The sequence below is a fragment of the Periplaneta americana genome, chromosome 17 (assembly GCF_040183065.1).
Source record: "Periplaneta americana isolate PAMFEO1 chromosome 17, P.americana_PAMFEO1_priV1, whole genome shotgun sequence".
Taxonomy (NCBI): domain Eukaryota; kingdom Metazoa; phylum Arthropoda; class Insecta; order Blattodea; family Blattidae; genus Periplaneta; species Periplaneta americana.
The window spans coordinates 8,093,785-8,109,893 of NC_091133.1; the positions used below are offsets into that span (position 1 = coordinate 8,093,785).

At 36.1% G+C, this 16,109-nt stretch overlaps 1 protein-coding gene across 1 annotated transcript in view; it reads left to right on the top strand.

Moving 5' to 3' along the window:
- Positions 1–3,519, top strand: part of LOC138693286 (zinc finger protein 271-like) — a 36,460-nt gene extending 32,941 nt beyond the window's left edge. The window contains exon 7 of the mRNA XM_069817145.1: positions 337–3,519. Coding sequence (XP_069673246.1) covers positions 337–1,891 — 1,555 coding nt within the window. The 3' untranslated portion in view covers positions 1,892–3,519. The remainder of the gene's footprint in view (positions 1–336) is intronic.
- The last annotated feature ends 12,590 nt before the right edge of the window (positions 3,520–16,109 follow it).

Below are 16,109 nucleotides of genomic sequence, written 5' to 3' on the forward strand. Positions count from 1 at the left end.
CTGTGAGGGTGCGTTCGTGTGGTATAGTGTAGAGTCAAAGAGTGTGTGTGTTCTGAAATTGAATTGTGTGTTGAGAATTTCGTTCGGGTGTGTTTTCGTGTGTTTGTATATTTCATATTGTTCTAGTGTGTTTAGTTTCTGGCTTTTTGGTTGGATGTGTAGTATTTCCATGTCTGTTGATGTCTCTGTGAATGTGGTTAGCATTTTTGTGATGTGTTCTGCATATGTGGAGGTGTTTTGTAATATTGTTAAGTCTTATCATACATATTCCGGATTAATATATACTGATCTCACTATATCATAGTGGATACCAATAACTGTTTATATTAATTCCAGCATTACGGATAATGTTGAGAAGAATGTGCCACAAGAACGCGCCAGCATTGATCGTGAAGAAGACAAATTTTCTCAGTGTGATAGAAACAGACGACGCTGTTCAAACGTTAGCGACGCTAGCCGTAATTCCTCCAAGTGCCACCAGGATTCTGTAACACCGCAATCTCTGAAACTTCATTTGTATCCACCCAGAATAAAAAATTCATGCAAGTGCGATGTTTGTGGAAAGTGTTTCTCACGATTCCCTGAATTGAAGCGACATGTACGCATTCACATAAGCGAAAGACCATTCAAATGTGAGGTGTGCGGAAAGTGTTTCTCAGAAGCCCGAGATTTAAAGAAACATACACGCATACACATTGGCGAAAGACCATTCAAATGCGAGATGTGTGAAAAGGGTTTCTCAGCATCCAGAAATTTAAACATTCATGCACGCATGCACACTGGCGAAAGGCCTTTCAAATGTAAGGCTTGTAAAAAGTGTTTCTCATCATCGGGAAGTTTAATTAAACATGTGCGCATTCACACAGGCAAAAGGCCATTCAAATGCGAGGTGTGTGGAAAAACTTTCTCAGCAAAGCAAATATTAAACAGACATGCATACAAACATAGTAACGAAACACCATTCACATGCGATGTGTGTGGGAAGTGTTTCCTGAAATCAGGATATTTAAGCAAGCATGCACGCATACACACAGGCGAAAGACCATTCAAGTGTGAGGTGTGTGGAATGCGTTTCTTAGCATCGGAAGGTCTAAAGAAACATAGACGCATACATACAGGCGAAAGGCCATTCAATTGCGAAGTGTGTGGAAAGTGCTTCTCGCGAGCTTCAGTTTTAAGTGTCCATGCACGTATACATACAGGCGAAAAGCCATACAAATGTGAGGTGTGTGGAAAATATTTCTCACAATCATCAGCTCTAAGCAGACATGCACGTATACACACAGGCGAAAGACCATTCAAATGTGAGGTATGTGGAAAGTGTTTCTTAGCATCTGGAGATCTAAGTAAGCATGCACTCATACATAGAAGCGAAAGGCCATTCAAATGCGAAGTATGTGGAAAGCGTTTCTCACAAGCGTCAGTTTTAAGAGTCCATGCACGTATACATACAGGCGAAAGGCCATACAAATGTGAGGTGTGTGGAAAATATTTCTCACAATTATCAGCATCAACTAGACATGCACGTATACACACAGGCGAAAGACCATTCAAATGTGAGGTGTGTGGAAAGTGTTTCATAGCATCGGGAGATCTAAGTAAACATGCACTCATACATTCAAACGAAAGGCCATTCAAATGCGAAGTATGTGGAAAGTGTTTCTTACAAGCGTCAGTTTTAAGAATGCATGCACGTATACATACAGGGGAAAGGCCATACAAATGTGAGGTTTGTGCAAAATATTTCTTACAATCATCAGCTTTAACTAGACATGCACGTATACACACAGGGGAAAGGCCATTCAAATGTGAGGTGTGTGGAAAATGTTACTCACAAGCGTCAATTTTAAGCAGTCATGCACGCATACACACAGGCAGTCAACCTCGGTAGCGTAGTCGGTATAGCGCTGGCCTTCTGTGCTCGAGGTTGCGGGTTCGATCCTGGTCCAGTTCGATGACATTTCAATGTTCTTAAATGCGACATGCTCATGTCAATAGATTTACTGGCAAGTAAAAGACTTCTGGGGGACAAAATTCTGGCACATCGACGACGCTGATATAACCTTTGCAATTACGAGGATCAATAAATAAACCATATTTTTTTTACACAAGGGCGAAAGGCTATTAAATGTAAGCCTTGAGGAAAGTGTTTCTCAGAATCGGGAGATAAAAAGAGACATGTTCGCATTCACACAACCGAAATCCCATTCAATTGCTAGGTGTGTGCATAGAATTTCTCAAAATTGTGAGGCTTGAAGGAACATGTACGCATTGACACAGGCATAATGTTTATTAAATGTGAAGTCTGTAGAAAGTGTTTCTCAGCGTCTGGGAATTTAAACATGCATTGACGCATAAAGACAGAGCCAAATGCCTTTCAAAGTCGAGGTATGTGGAAAGTGTTTCCAGTTTTAAGCAGATACTTACGCATACTTCTGGCGAAATCGTTTTTCACATGCTGGATACCTCTACAATCACGTATCTCTACACAGGGGATAGAACATTGAAATGCAATATATGCAGAAAGAATTAACTGGGAATTGGAAATTAGAAAAATCAAGTTTCTTCACACAAGCAAGAAGTGACATCTGCGGAATATGTTCCACGTTAAGATACACTAAATCGGCGTATATTTGTTTACAATGGGAACAATTAGAATATAAATATATTTCTTAATGTAAATTTCAGCTCGAAAATTGGGAGTTTTAATATAAAAATACAGAAAGAAATGTTTAGTTATTGGTCGCTTTGTGGCTTCTGCTGGTTGAGGAAATCCTGCATCCACAACGACAAAGTGGAGATTGGGTTCCCATGCTTAAACTCGGGGTTTTTATGTAGTACTCATATATTTGCTGAAATTGTAAAAAATACAACTTCCCTTAATAATGATACCTATTACCAGCTGTATATTTCTGTCATGAGCTTACAAAATTTTTTGTTAACGCTCATAAGTCCCTCAGGAAACATTTTAGTAATTTTTTGCTGATATTTTCTTTTAAAGACTGTCTGTCCGCCTTCCTTCTGGCAAAGCCCTCAATTGTTAAACACTGGTGTATAAAGTAACTCCGAATATTATTTCATGTGATTGTTTATAGGAAAGAAAAAAAAGTCTGATGATGAAAGTAGGAAATATAAAAGGGAGAAGATACTTAGGCAGAGGGCAAATATGACTGAAGAGGGACTATGGCAAAGAATATATATATAAAAAAAAGAAAATAGCACATATGACTGATCATGAAAAAAGAAATGTTCGAAGACAAGTGAAATATGAAATACAGAAGTTTAGAAGATACCTTAAACAATGGGCTGTAAGGGAAAGATAACAAAAATCCCTTGGTTTTTTTTTTAATTAGAAAATCTCACAAATTTTTTTTAGCTCAACTGATACCAGAATCTTCAATAATAGGAGCAAATGTAACCAATGTGAGGAAAAAGTACACAATTTAATATAATATATTTTTTCCAGTTTTGTTATTCATATTTGCCCATTTCAGAATATTCACCCTTACATCGTGGCCAATTTTAGACATTAAGATAGTAACAGTATCAATTTACTGTTTGTAACATACAGTAGAGCCGCTGTTATCCGTGGTAATGAAGGGAGTGGAGTGAATGGTTAATCGAAAAAATCGAATAATCGGTATCATATAAAGTTTTCATAAATTCAATGTATAATACAGTTTCGTAATTTCCTCGATGGTCTTATGTTTTTAACACGCTAGGTACCGGTAGTGGATCAGAAGTTCAATCGTTTAAGTCTGATTTTCAATGACGGACTTTTAAGGGCCAAGGTAACTCCTTATGACAGCTGTCTATGAAAAGATAGGAATAGTTGAGGTCGCATGTTGTAGATTTACTTACTTTATACACTTGATTTTTTGTTTTCTCTTTAATTCGTGCGCATTGTAATTCCTTTTTAGTATTCTGACGTGAGATGAATCACAGTATCTCTTTTCTCAAACCACTCAATTACTTGCAATTTTTTTCGTAACACAACACCTTGTCTTTTGACACCTGTGGAAAGAATATTGTATAGAAGTTAGACCCCTCGAAGAGTAGACCATACTGTATAAGGGTTGTCAACTGTCCGAAGACAGGTCTGAACCTCACAAATGATACCAAGAAGGCACCAGTTATGAGGCAACTAGGCCAGGAGATAATGGGGTAGTGTAACCAGTTCCTTTCTCCCTCCATTGCATACATCCCCGACTAGCTACATATTACACTAGTCGGACTTCAGATGCATACAAACAATTGTTCTTTCTCTGACACATATCGTAAAGTGAGATGTACTGCTTGATAATAGATGTACATATCAGCCAGAATCTCAACCAGAGGAAAGTGTATAAGGGTAAAGGTTTGTAAAAAACACACTCTGTAGAAAATATTCATACTAATATAATGTACAGTACTTCATATTTTTTCTACAGCAAAAAAAAAGAGCGAGAAAGACAGTCGGATAATCCACCAATCGGTTAATAGGGTGACGGAAAATCGTTGATGCATTTGATTTCGCTCATAAAATTCTTGCATTCTCTTATTATAAATTCTGTTACTTGCCATTTTTGCATTACATATGTAGGTATTCAAATGGAAATTCTGCCATTGGCTCTTCCGAGGATCGTTTCACTCTTTCATATGGAAGCGCGTTTAGTTGCCAGTAATACCCTCAAGCACTGAACACTTTCAAATGCAAGGGTATGAGTTCGGGAATGCCATGCAACAAGGCCTGTTACCAGTTGATATGAAATCAGAAACATGGAGCTTGAGCTACCTCTGCATAGACTATAGCCTTGCGAGCTGGGCTGGAAATTGGTGTAATCCACACTGTTTCCTTCTAAGTAAGTCATAGCTCTAAGAGAGGCTCCGACACACTTTCTCGATACTCTTTAGCACTGCATTTTAATAGCTTTAGCGAAAAATTCAATTCAAGTAGTGCCACTATAACTCACACGTCTGCACACCATTACTGAATTGGGGTGGTGGCCCTTCTCAATTTTCCGAGGTCTCTCACGAGTTTTCTGAGAACTCGACTGCTAAAGCTTATCAATTTCCTGGCTAAAACTCTCTTCAGTGGTGAATAGTCCTATGATAACAATTGACGTGCAGCTACAGAAAACGTCCTGACTTCAGTACTCAGTATGTAGTCATGAAGTCCCCAGTTCTTCGACCAGAATCTTGAAGCTTTGCAGGGGTTAGTTCGGGTTTCAAATAACACCGAATTTACAGGAATGCATGTATAAATTTGTCGATGTAGGGCTCTAACCGGACACAGTGTGGCATGCTATCGAAACTATAAAGTGATATTAACTTGTTGTGCATTTTGATTAACCAAAATTGCTAGTGTAATGCAAATGGCTCATTGTAGACAAGGCCTAATGGTTACCATGGTTCACAATGAAACGAGCAGGCCCTGGTTCAAATTCTAGTTTGGAAATGATTTTTCCTGAGTTTTCACTCTCCTTATGAGCGCTATGTAACTTTCAGCGCTGGACCCCGGACTCATTTCGTTGCTATTACGACTAGAGGTAGGATTTTGATGAAATTGCATCTTTGCATCTTTTATTGCTTTAGTATTTATATGTTATGTGATAAACTGAGTGTTTTAAGACGTATTTGTTTGGGCATTTTTTTTTTTGCATTTTTTTCCCTGTTTCAACTCATAAGAGCATCTTTTGTTTTATTCGGTCATTTTTTAGGCAATATCATTTAATTTTGGCCATAAATCCCCATTATTAATGTAAAATAATGTTTCTTTTCTTTGGTATTTTCTTTACATATTTTGTCCATTAATACCCATTATTTTGTATAATATTTTAATCGTTTTTCTACACAAATATTGCCATTTTAACTTAGTACACCCCATGTCATATATCAGTCCAACCACCCCTTCAATATAAACTTCTCTATACCTGCTAATTCCGAATAAGAGTGGCCTTGTGGTAGACTACATGGAAACTAACAGTAAAGTAAACCCATAGCGCTACAGTTCATGAAGGGCCCAGACCGACCAGCTGACTGCTGACCTCACGTCCACATGCCGAAGCAGAGGTAATCATACATGGAAACTACATCAAGTAAAATAATTAATTAAAGTGTACTACTTAGAAAACATGATGTAAAATTTAATTTAATTACTAATCTAAATATTAAGTAGTACAAAACCTCTTTTCCTACTAAGCCAATTATGTAAGATAAATTTTTAAGGTATTTTTAAGGGCATTTTTTAAAGATTTTTAGGTCATAAATGCATTGTTTTTAGTACATTTTTAATCCTTTTATAGGTCATCAATATCCTAGCCCTAATTATGACCATTCTGCTCAGACAATAGAAAACTATTACAGTTGATAACTCGTTGTAAAATAGACCATAAAAATGCAATGTTACAGGATAATATTATAAATAAATTTTAGACTTTTTACAACCAGTAGAAGCGCTTTGTCTGTCAAAAGGTCAGTAACAGCTGCAGTAGAAAATTTAACTTACAATAACAGCGATACTTATATTATTGAAATTCGTTGAAGAGGAGTTTTCTGAACATCTCATTTTAACTCTTACGCAGTAAACCATTCCACCTTAATCCGAATTATACGAGCACGAAAGACTGATTAGACGTGAAAGTGACTAGTAGCCTAATGAAAAATTTAGAAAGTGAAGTATTGCTTAAATAATGTTGAATTCCTAACTTGGCACTAACTGAGTACTCCAGCATTATATCACGACACGATAAATGTCATTATCCTATATCTTTACTATGCATGTGCTTTATGTGGTGGTGTTTCGGCCTGTTGTAAGCATAAAAGTGATTTATTCGCCATCTTCTGAAGTTACATCACTTGTACAATTTCTTATCCAAAAGCCAGTTACTGCATACTGTGGACAGATTTTTTCCAGTTCCTGTTATCTAAACCGAGCCTAATTTTCATATATTTATATTAAAAAACTTACGAGATCATAATCCTAAAGATGGTGTCTTATCATACATCCCGACCATTTAGAAAAGAGGAAATAGAAAACATCCAAGAAATTACAGAGGAATTAATGTGATACATAGGCGAAGAGAGAACTGTTTCCTTGTGGGGGGTGGGCGAAGCAAAACAATAGAATTCCCATATAACTGGGTTATGGGAGACATCATTTATCTCCTTCCCCTGTTATAAGCTTGACTGTGGTACAGTATATCGAAATATGATCATTTTTAATAAAGGTATTTACGGAGGCATGTTTCTTACAGGGTTACAGCCATATCCACTATGTTTCGGACCGAGTTGTAAGGGGCTTGAACTGCAGGTCTACTATAGTGCATAACTTAAAACAATCTCCCTCTTTTTCTCTCTTGTACAGAAACATATATTCAAAGATTCTAAATCCATTGCACTTATCTGCCAAAACAGTAATAAAATATTAAGATTTCACCCAAAAATAACAAAATAACTTCCAAAAAACCTTTAACTACTTTAACTCATGTACACATCAATAAAACTACGTAACAGTGCTAACAGAAGCTTTTCTATATGAAGTTTACCTTCCTAAAGGTATCATAAACTCTAATTACCGGGATCACTTTACTTTTTCCTGCAGTGTTGTGCAGTATGTAATTCATATTTCTCCAAGTGGCGGCCTGAACACCTGCAGACTCCTAACACAAGAGTACAGGTTGTTACAAAAGAAACATTACAGTGCTTCCATTTCTCAAATGAGGTATAGCAATTTTCATACATTCAGAAATTTAAAATAAATGTTATAGTCCAGACACATGATCTGAAGACATTAATAACAATTTAACCACAAGAACTTAATCATAAACAAAAGCAAAAATGATCTTTTGAATTCAATATTTTGTAACGTTAAGACAAAAAAAAAAAAGATTCAAGACAAGTTTTTTGGGGGGCAGTGCCCCCCAATATCCCCCCCCCATAACTCCGCCTATGACGTGATGGCCTCAATAAGTATATTATTAGTGTTAAGAGATATCGGATTTTTAGGTGCTTAAAATCTAATTTTAAGTACATGAAATAGGTTTTGAAGAATACTGATACATTTTATAAATCATCTCAAATTATTAGAATAATATATGCGGCAATGCAATAAAACTTCACTATAATGCAAGCAGAATTAAATGTAAAACACGTGTACACTTTTTTCTTCTTTCTGTGATACCTTTTATAAATCATCTCAAATTATTAGAACAATATATACGGTAATGCAATAAAACTTCACTACAATGCAAGCAGAATTAAATGTAAAACACGTGTACACTTTTTTCTTTCTGTGATACCTTTTATAAATCATCTCAAATTATTAGAATAATATACAATGTGTCCGCAAACTCACTCCGCAGTGAGAAGAGACGCTCGTTCTCTTAGCGGGAAGTTTCAAGTTTGGAGCAAAATCATTCACACGTGTTCAATGTTGACCTTCGAGTGGAGTTAGTGGGGGAAGGTAGAATATTGCAGTCGACTGTAACAGTATGGCCGACAGTCTACAGTGAGTTCCTGTGCGTTTATGCTTTAAGTTGTGTTCTTGTCTAGTTCTTGTGTAAGCTTAGTGTGGTGAAAATGCTTACTATTGAAGAAAGGGTCTTTTTAATGGAAGAGGTTTTCCGTAATGGTGGAAACTTTACAGAAATTGTGAGACTGAAATTTCGTTTGCGTTTTCCTGATTCGAGGTGTCCACATCGTGATACTGTACGCGACTTAATTACCAACTTTCGTGTAACAGGTTGAGTTCATGATGCACCACGAACTGGTAGGACAACAATTTTAAGACAACGGAAACTTGACGAGATTTCGGACATCATGTTGCGGAGTCCCACAAAATCAGTGAGAAAATAATTACAAGAGGCTAATGTCTCTCGTACGACAGCACATAAGGCCATAACCAAAGAAATTAATTTGTATCGGTATAAAATTACTGTTGTGCAATAATTACAAGGTACGGACCATACGAAAAGAATACTGGTAGCGTATTGTGAATGGTTTCAGCGATTTGTAAATCGACATGAAGTTGATGTTTAAGACCGAACCTTTTTCACTGATGAGGCTTGGTTTCACCTATCCGGCTTCCTTAATTCCTAAAATTCACGAATTTGGTCATTGGAAAATCAACATGCTTTAAGAGAAACGCCATAGCACGCAGAGAAAGTCAGAGTCTGGATTGCCATATCGCGAGCGCGATTTGTAGGGTCGATCTACTACGATATTACCGTGACTTCAGATGTCTATTGTTCCCAGATAATTTATCTATTTATTGCCCTGCTGAATGAAAATGAGCTCAATCATTCATTTTTTCAACAGGACAACGATACTGCTCATACGACACACCAGTTTCTACGACTTTTAAAGGAATGTTTTGGAGACAATAATTACGAAAAGGACTTTGGCCCCCGCGGTCCCCGGATTTGACTCCACCCGACTATTTCCTTTGGGGTGCGACTAAATCATTTTTGTATCGAAATAACCCAAACACACTAGAGGAACTTAAGACAGAGATAATTAATATGGATTCGATTACACGTGAAACATTGGTAAAAGTATTCGCAAATAAATGTAAACGAGTGGAACTATGCCTTCAAGAAAGAGGACAACACTTCCAGCACCTACTGTGATAGTGCTGAATACAGTATAGTTTATTTACTGTTTTAATTGTAATAATGTTGAATCCCACCTCCCAACATAACTGCAGCCGCAAGCAGTGGATCCCACCTTGCAACAGCAGCCCCTAGCGTATACATCGCCGTCTCCTTGCTGTGGAGTGAGTTTGCGGAGGCACTGTATAATGCAATAAAACGTTATTACCGAGTGTACCCTTAAAATGTTATACCGCAAAGACAACGTGCCTTATCTGCGTGACTTCGCTGTACCTTACGGCTAGTATCGGTCGTCTTGAGGCGGTGACTCATTCGCTTCGATATGCGTCAGTCCGTCTCCATTACAGATCGCTTAACGTGAAATATCGTGTGTGCGTGCTTTTTCAGTGCAATGTAAATTTATAATTGGTGTCTTCAATACAGTTCGGGTAACGTGAAATATCGTGTGTGTGTGTGTGTGCTTTTTCAGTGCAGTGTAAATTTATAATTGGAATCTTCAATACAGTTCGGGTAACGTGAAATATCGTGTGTGCGTGCTTTTTCAGTGCTGTGTAAATTTATAATTGGTGTCTTCAATACATTTCGGGTAACGTGAAATATCGTGTGTACGTGCTTTTTCAGTCCAGTGTAAATTTATAATTGGTGGCTTCAATACAGTTCGGGTAACGTGAAATATCGTGTGTGCGTGCTTTTTCAGTCCAGTGTAAATTTATACTTGGTGTCTTCAATACAGTTCGGGTAACGTGAAATATCGTGTGTGCGTGCTTTTTCAGTCCAGTGTAAATTTATAATTGGTGTCTTCAATACAGTTCGGGTAACGTGAAATATCTTGTGTGCGTGCTTTTTCAGTCCAGTGTAAATTTATAATTGGTGTCTTCAATACAGTTCGGGTAACGTGAAATATCGTGTGTGCGTGCTTTTTCAGTCCAGTGTAAATTTATAATTGGTGTCTTCAATACAGTTCGGGTAACGTGAAATATCGTGTGTGCGTGCTTTTTCAGTCCAGTGTAAATTTATAATTGGTGTCTTCAATACAGTTCGGGTAACGTGAAATATCGCGTGTGCGTGCTTTTTCAGTGCAGTGTAAATTTATAATTGGTATCTTCAATACAGTTCGGGTAACGTGAAATATCGTGTGTGCGTGCTTTTTCAGTGCAGTGTAAATTTATTATTGGTATCTTCAATACAGTTCGGGTAACGTGAAATATCGTGTGTGCATGCTTTTTCAGTGCAGTGTAAATTTATAATTGGTATCTTCAATACCGTTTGGGTAACGTGAAATATCGTAATTACGTGCTTTTTCAGTGCAGTGTAAATTTATAATTGGTATCTTCAATACAGTTCGGGTAACGTGAAATATCGTGTGTGCGTGCTTTTTCAGTGCAGTGTAAATTTATAATTGGTATCTTCAATACAGTTCAGGTAACGTGAAATATCGTGTGTGCGTGCTTTTTCAGTGCAGTGTAAATTTTTAATTGGTGTCTTCAATACAGTTCGGGTAACGTGCTTTATAATTCGACACTGTCTTCTGCTGTGGCTCAGTTGATATCTTTTCTGCGGATTCAGGTTCGATTTTTTTTTATTGTCCAATTTAATAAACCCTATTTCACCCTAGGGTATATTAGGGTTATAGTTGGTATCAAAATACATATTTTATAAGCAATAAACAATAATACAATTATCATACAAAATTGTGGTCAAGGTTACAATTCACATGAATTATGTACAAGAATGCACCTTAATGAAAGAATGGATCGTTTCATAAAGTCTCAAGGCATGTCTCTATATTTATATCTAAAGGTTATAGGAAGAAATATATATATATATATATATATATATATATATATATATATATATATATATATAATAGCCATTAAACATGTTATTTTAGAGGCAATAAATAGCTATACTAAGAGATGGCTTAAAATGTACGAATTAAATACATTATTTAGTAGGCCTAACAACAATTGGCAATAATCAGGTATTACAAGAAATGGCTCAAAATTAGAAATCAAATGCCTAATTAAAATAAAAATTAAAAGTAATAGTACAATATTATAGTATGCGAAATTGAAGACTTACAGTTTCATTATAGTTGATTAGAACTAATACGATTTTTTTCCCCCGGAATAATTTAACATTTTATAGTTTCACGAATATTCTATTCAAGAAGGACATGAAATACTTATATGATTTGGAGTTGGTAAGTATATTGGTTAACGGTTTGGTAAATGTATAATTTAGAGTGTTGAGTAACAACTCAAGCTCGTATCTTTCACGGCAAAAGACTGGACAATCATATATTACATGTTTGACATCTTGAGATTCCTCCCCACAAATGCAAGTTGCATCGTCTTTAATATGGAAATCTATTTAAGTATTCCCCGAATTTTCCATGCCCAGTTTCAGGTTCGATTCCCGGTAGTAATGTGATGTTACATGGCGGTTACAGTCCCACAAAGGATATTTATAAATAATGCATTTGTGAAATATTCATCGTGGAGAAGATGTCGTCACAAATTTGTAAGACAGTTTCCAGGAGTTCATCATCCAAGTAAACGTACAATTTATAAAATTGCTAAGAAATTTCGCGAAACGGGGTCTGTACTAAATAAGAAACCTGAAAAAAAAAAACGCCGTATTCTAACGGAGGAGAAATTAGACGAAATCGGTGCTCGATTAGAGGCTAGCCCTAGAGAATCTTTAAGACGTCTTGCTGCACAGTATGTGAACAACCCTCGCACTCTCGATGCATTGAAGGAGAATATTCGTGGAGAAATTAATGCCATTACGAGGGAGGAGCTATAGCGAGTGTCCAACAACTTCTTCTCAAGGTGTCAGGCTTGTATTCTCGCCGAGGGACAACACTTCGAAAACTAAGATAGGTGCTTATAGCATCAAACACGCATGAAATTTCCCGGAGAGTGTTGGTTATCTCCCGCATCCCGCTTCCGTGCTAGCGCCGAGGAACTCGCTGAGCGAAGACCCTGTATAATGCAGCAGAATTTTTTTTGCATTAAATATAAAACACGTTCACACGTTTTTCTTTCTGTTGCATGTAGTTACATAGAACACAAATTGATTTATGTTTAAAATTCACAGAGAATTACACATCCACATTACTCGCCACGATCGTAATTAGATTAACAATAAATAACTCATAATTTTTCTAAATTTTGCAAAGAGAAACTACACCACTTGTCTGTTAACATAAGCTTGACAGCTAAAAATGAGCGTTCCACATGAAGTGATATCACAGTTGCATATTTAAGTCTTGGTATGGGACGTGGTGCATTATAAATTAATGTTCAACACATTTACCACACAATACACTTTGAAAGCTTTTCAACTCCTGACGTTAACTGTGGGAGGTTAACGTAACACGAACCAATCCGTAGGCCTGGTATTATAAATACGGTTATTCTGAAGATTGAGTTAAACCAAAGTTGAACCTAACTGAAAGTTTAACGCCGTGCGCCGTATTACAGAGTCTCGGTTAAGTTACCCTATTGTGGAATACGATTGGTTTACTACTAGGAAAGACAAGAAGACTATCGCTGCTGTTTTTTTTATGTTACTGCTGTTAAAATGGCCGATGCTCGTTAACAATCTTCATTAAGAAACGTCTTTGTTCTTCGATAACAGAGAAAATATAATAAAAACACCTGCAGACAAGCAATACCACCTACTTCAGTATGATTGTCAGATTTAACCTGAAATAGGCTAGTTTCCTAACGATGACTACCAAAGTTGTACTCCCAAACACATTGCAATCAGACTAAACCATGCATGATCATCCGCGTCAGAACTCCATACACAATCAGCTGACTGATGAACTATAATATTAGTGTATGTGTGTTATAAGCTGTACAGAATGTTTATGAAACAGAAGTCTCTCAAATAATACACTTAGGCTACTTTTATGAGTTTAGTAATGTTACGTAATATTATTAGTGTTTATAAAATAAACCCCAAATATTTCATGGTAAATCTTATCAGGAGACTGTCTGCCACACACAGTACAATGCGCAATACGCTTACAGTAGATTTATGGACACATCCGAAATCTTCCACCGTTATCAGAGGAAAAATAGTGCAGCAAAACTATATAATAATTGATGCATGGTTCAACAGAATGTTAAAAAAAAAAAATGAAAATCAAATCGTTTAGCTTTTCAAATAACCTTTAAATTCAAACTCTAAAATACACATATTTTTGCACTTTTTACAGTTTTTCGTTTCTTGTTGTATTTGAATTTCAATTTTTCGAAACAAGCTTAGGGACTGTAAAGCCTAATTCTGAAGATTAGGACTAGCTACTTCGAAAGCCTGAATCTGTTTTAAAGCTTATGTTCATTTATATTTCAAAGTGGTGCACCATATTTCGAAATATTTTTGGCCACCGTGATCGTTCAGTAATATTGATCACTTCCTCACTTTAACTCATAAGTTTTCGGAAAGCATCTGTCATGTCGACACTAGTAGAAGGTCGGAAGGCGGAAACTTGGCAATATGTGCATGAGGCATTAGTCTTCTTACGAGCGAGTGGTGTATACGGTACCTTTTAAGCCTTGCTTTCGCGTATTGAAGAGTATTGACAATTTATACTGAGTCTTTCTTTTAAAGTTTTGGCATGAACTCAGCAAAGTATAGATTTCTAAAATGGTCCTCGGAAACATTTGAAAGAGCAAACGATATAGAGCCAGAAAGAAACGAAATGGTAGATGTACCAGTAGCTCCATGTTTTTTAAGTTATCCAAGACCCTGATAGTTTTACCTTTGAAGCTGATACATTCAGCCTTCTGAACATATCAGCTTATGCCTCTTTCAAGGTATCCTCAAAGTTACATTGCTCACTTTGTATTGATTACTTGCTAGGGAAAGAAACCAACAATCAAGATATTTATTATGACAATTTGAAATGAGGAGGACTTTATTTTTCCTTCAGATTTTGTACTTTACATTGCAACAATTGCCTACTGCATTGTAAATACATTGATTTCAAACAGTCTTAATGAAGAAAACTACGTAAAATCTGGAAATCGAAAGAAGTTGTTGAAGTTTCTCTCGAAAACAGTCTTGTGTAGTGATGGATTTATAAACGACATATGCGCACGTGAGATGGAATAAGTTATACTTCCTGATAAAATATTTCCAGTCATTATGAACACAATAATAATAATAATAATAATAATAATAATAATAATAATAATAATAATAATAATAATAATAATAATAATATCCTGAGGCAAGGAATTATATGGTAGCTGCCAGTAAATCAGTGTATGGTAAGAGAATATTGCAGACATTTTAGAATAAGATGTGAAAAATATATGTCTAAATAAGATAAAACGTATTTGAACTGGTTATTTGAAAAACCCTTCATATCCAAAATCTTAATATTTTCAGGAGAGATAAAAAAACTATTTCCCATATGAAAATAATTTTATGGAAATATATATGTTTCCCTTGGTTTTATGTTGTAACTACATATTTCAAGTTCATAATTGAGATTTTAACACAAGTCAGTTCCTCAGAAAAATTATTTAAACATTTGGGACATGAGGACTTTCTCAATAGAAGATTAAATGTGGGAAGTTATGTTATTATTAATGAATAAGAATGCAATAGAAAGTATTGCATTGTTATAAAGTATTAATACACGTGTTATATTTTGATGTCGACAAGAATTATTAGTATCAGTCAATATATAATACTGTGGAAAAAAAAAAGTTGGTTGGTAAGAATTTTCTATTAAATCATCCTTAGGTAATGTCACATATTACAGCACTGTCCAGTTATATCAACTCATACAAATGCTACCAATATATAAACATATAACTTATTAAGATTGCTTACTAACTTACTTATTTAAGGAACCCAGAGGTTAATTGCAGCCCTTACATAAGCCCGCCATCAGTCCATATCTTGAGCAAGATTATTCCAGTCTCTACAATCATATCCAACCTCCCTCAAATCCATTTTAATACTATCCTCCCATCTACGTCTCGGCTTCCCCAAAGGTCCTTATCCCTCCGGCGTCCCAATTAACACACTATATGCAATTCTAGATTCGCCCATACTACATGCCCTGCCCATCTCAAACATCTGAATTTAATGTTCCTAATAACCGGTACATCAAGGGAAGAATACAATGCATACAGTTGTGTGTTGTGTAATTTTCTCCATTCTTCTGCAACTTCATCCCTCTTAGCCCCAAATATTTTCCGAAGCACCTTATTCTCAAACACCCTTATCCTCTGTTCCTCTCTCAAAGTGGGAGTCCAAGTTTCACAACCATAAAGAACAACCGGTAATATATCTGTTTTATAAATTCTAACTTTCAGGTTTTTTGAAAGCATACTGGATGATAAAAGCTTCTCAGCCGAATAATAAGACACATTTCCCATATTTATTCTGTGTTTAATTTCTTCCCGAGGCTTTTTAACATTACGAACATACAGAATGATTCAGACCACCTGTAACAGTAATTTATTTCGGAAACTAGTGCATTAAATA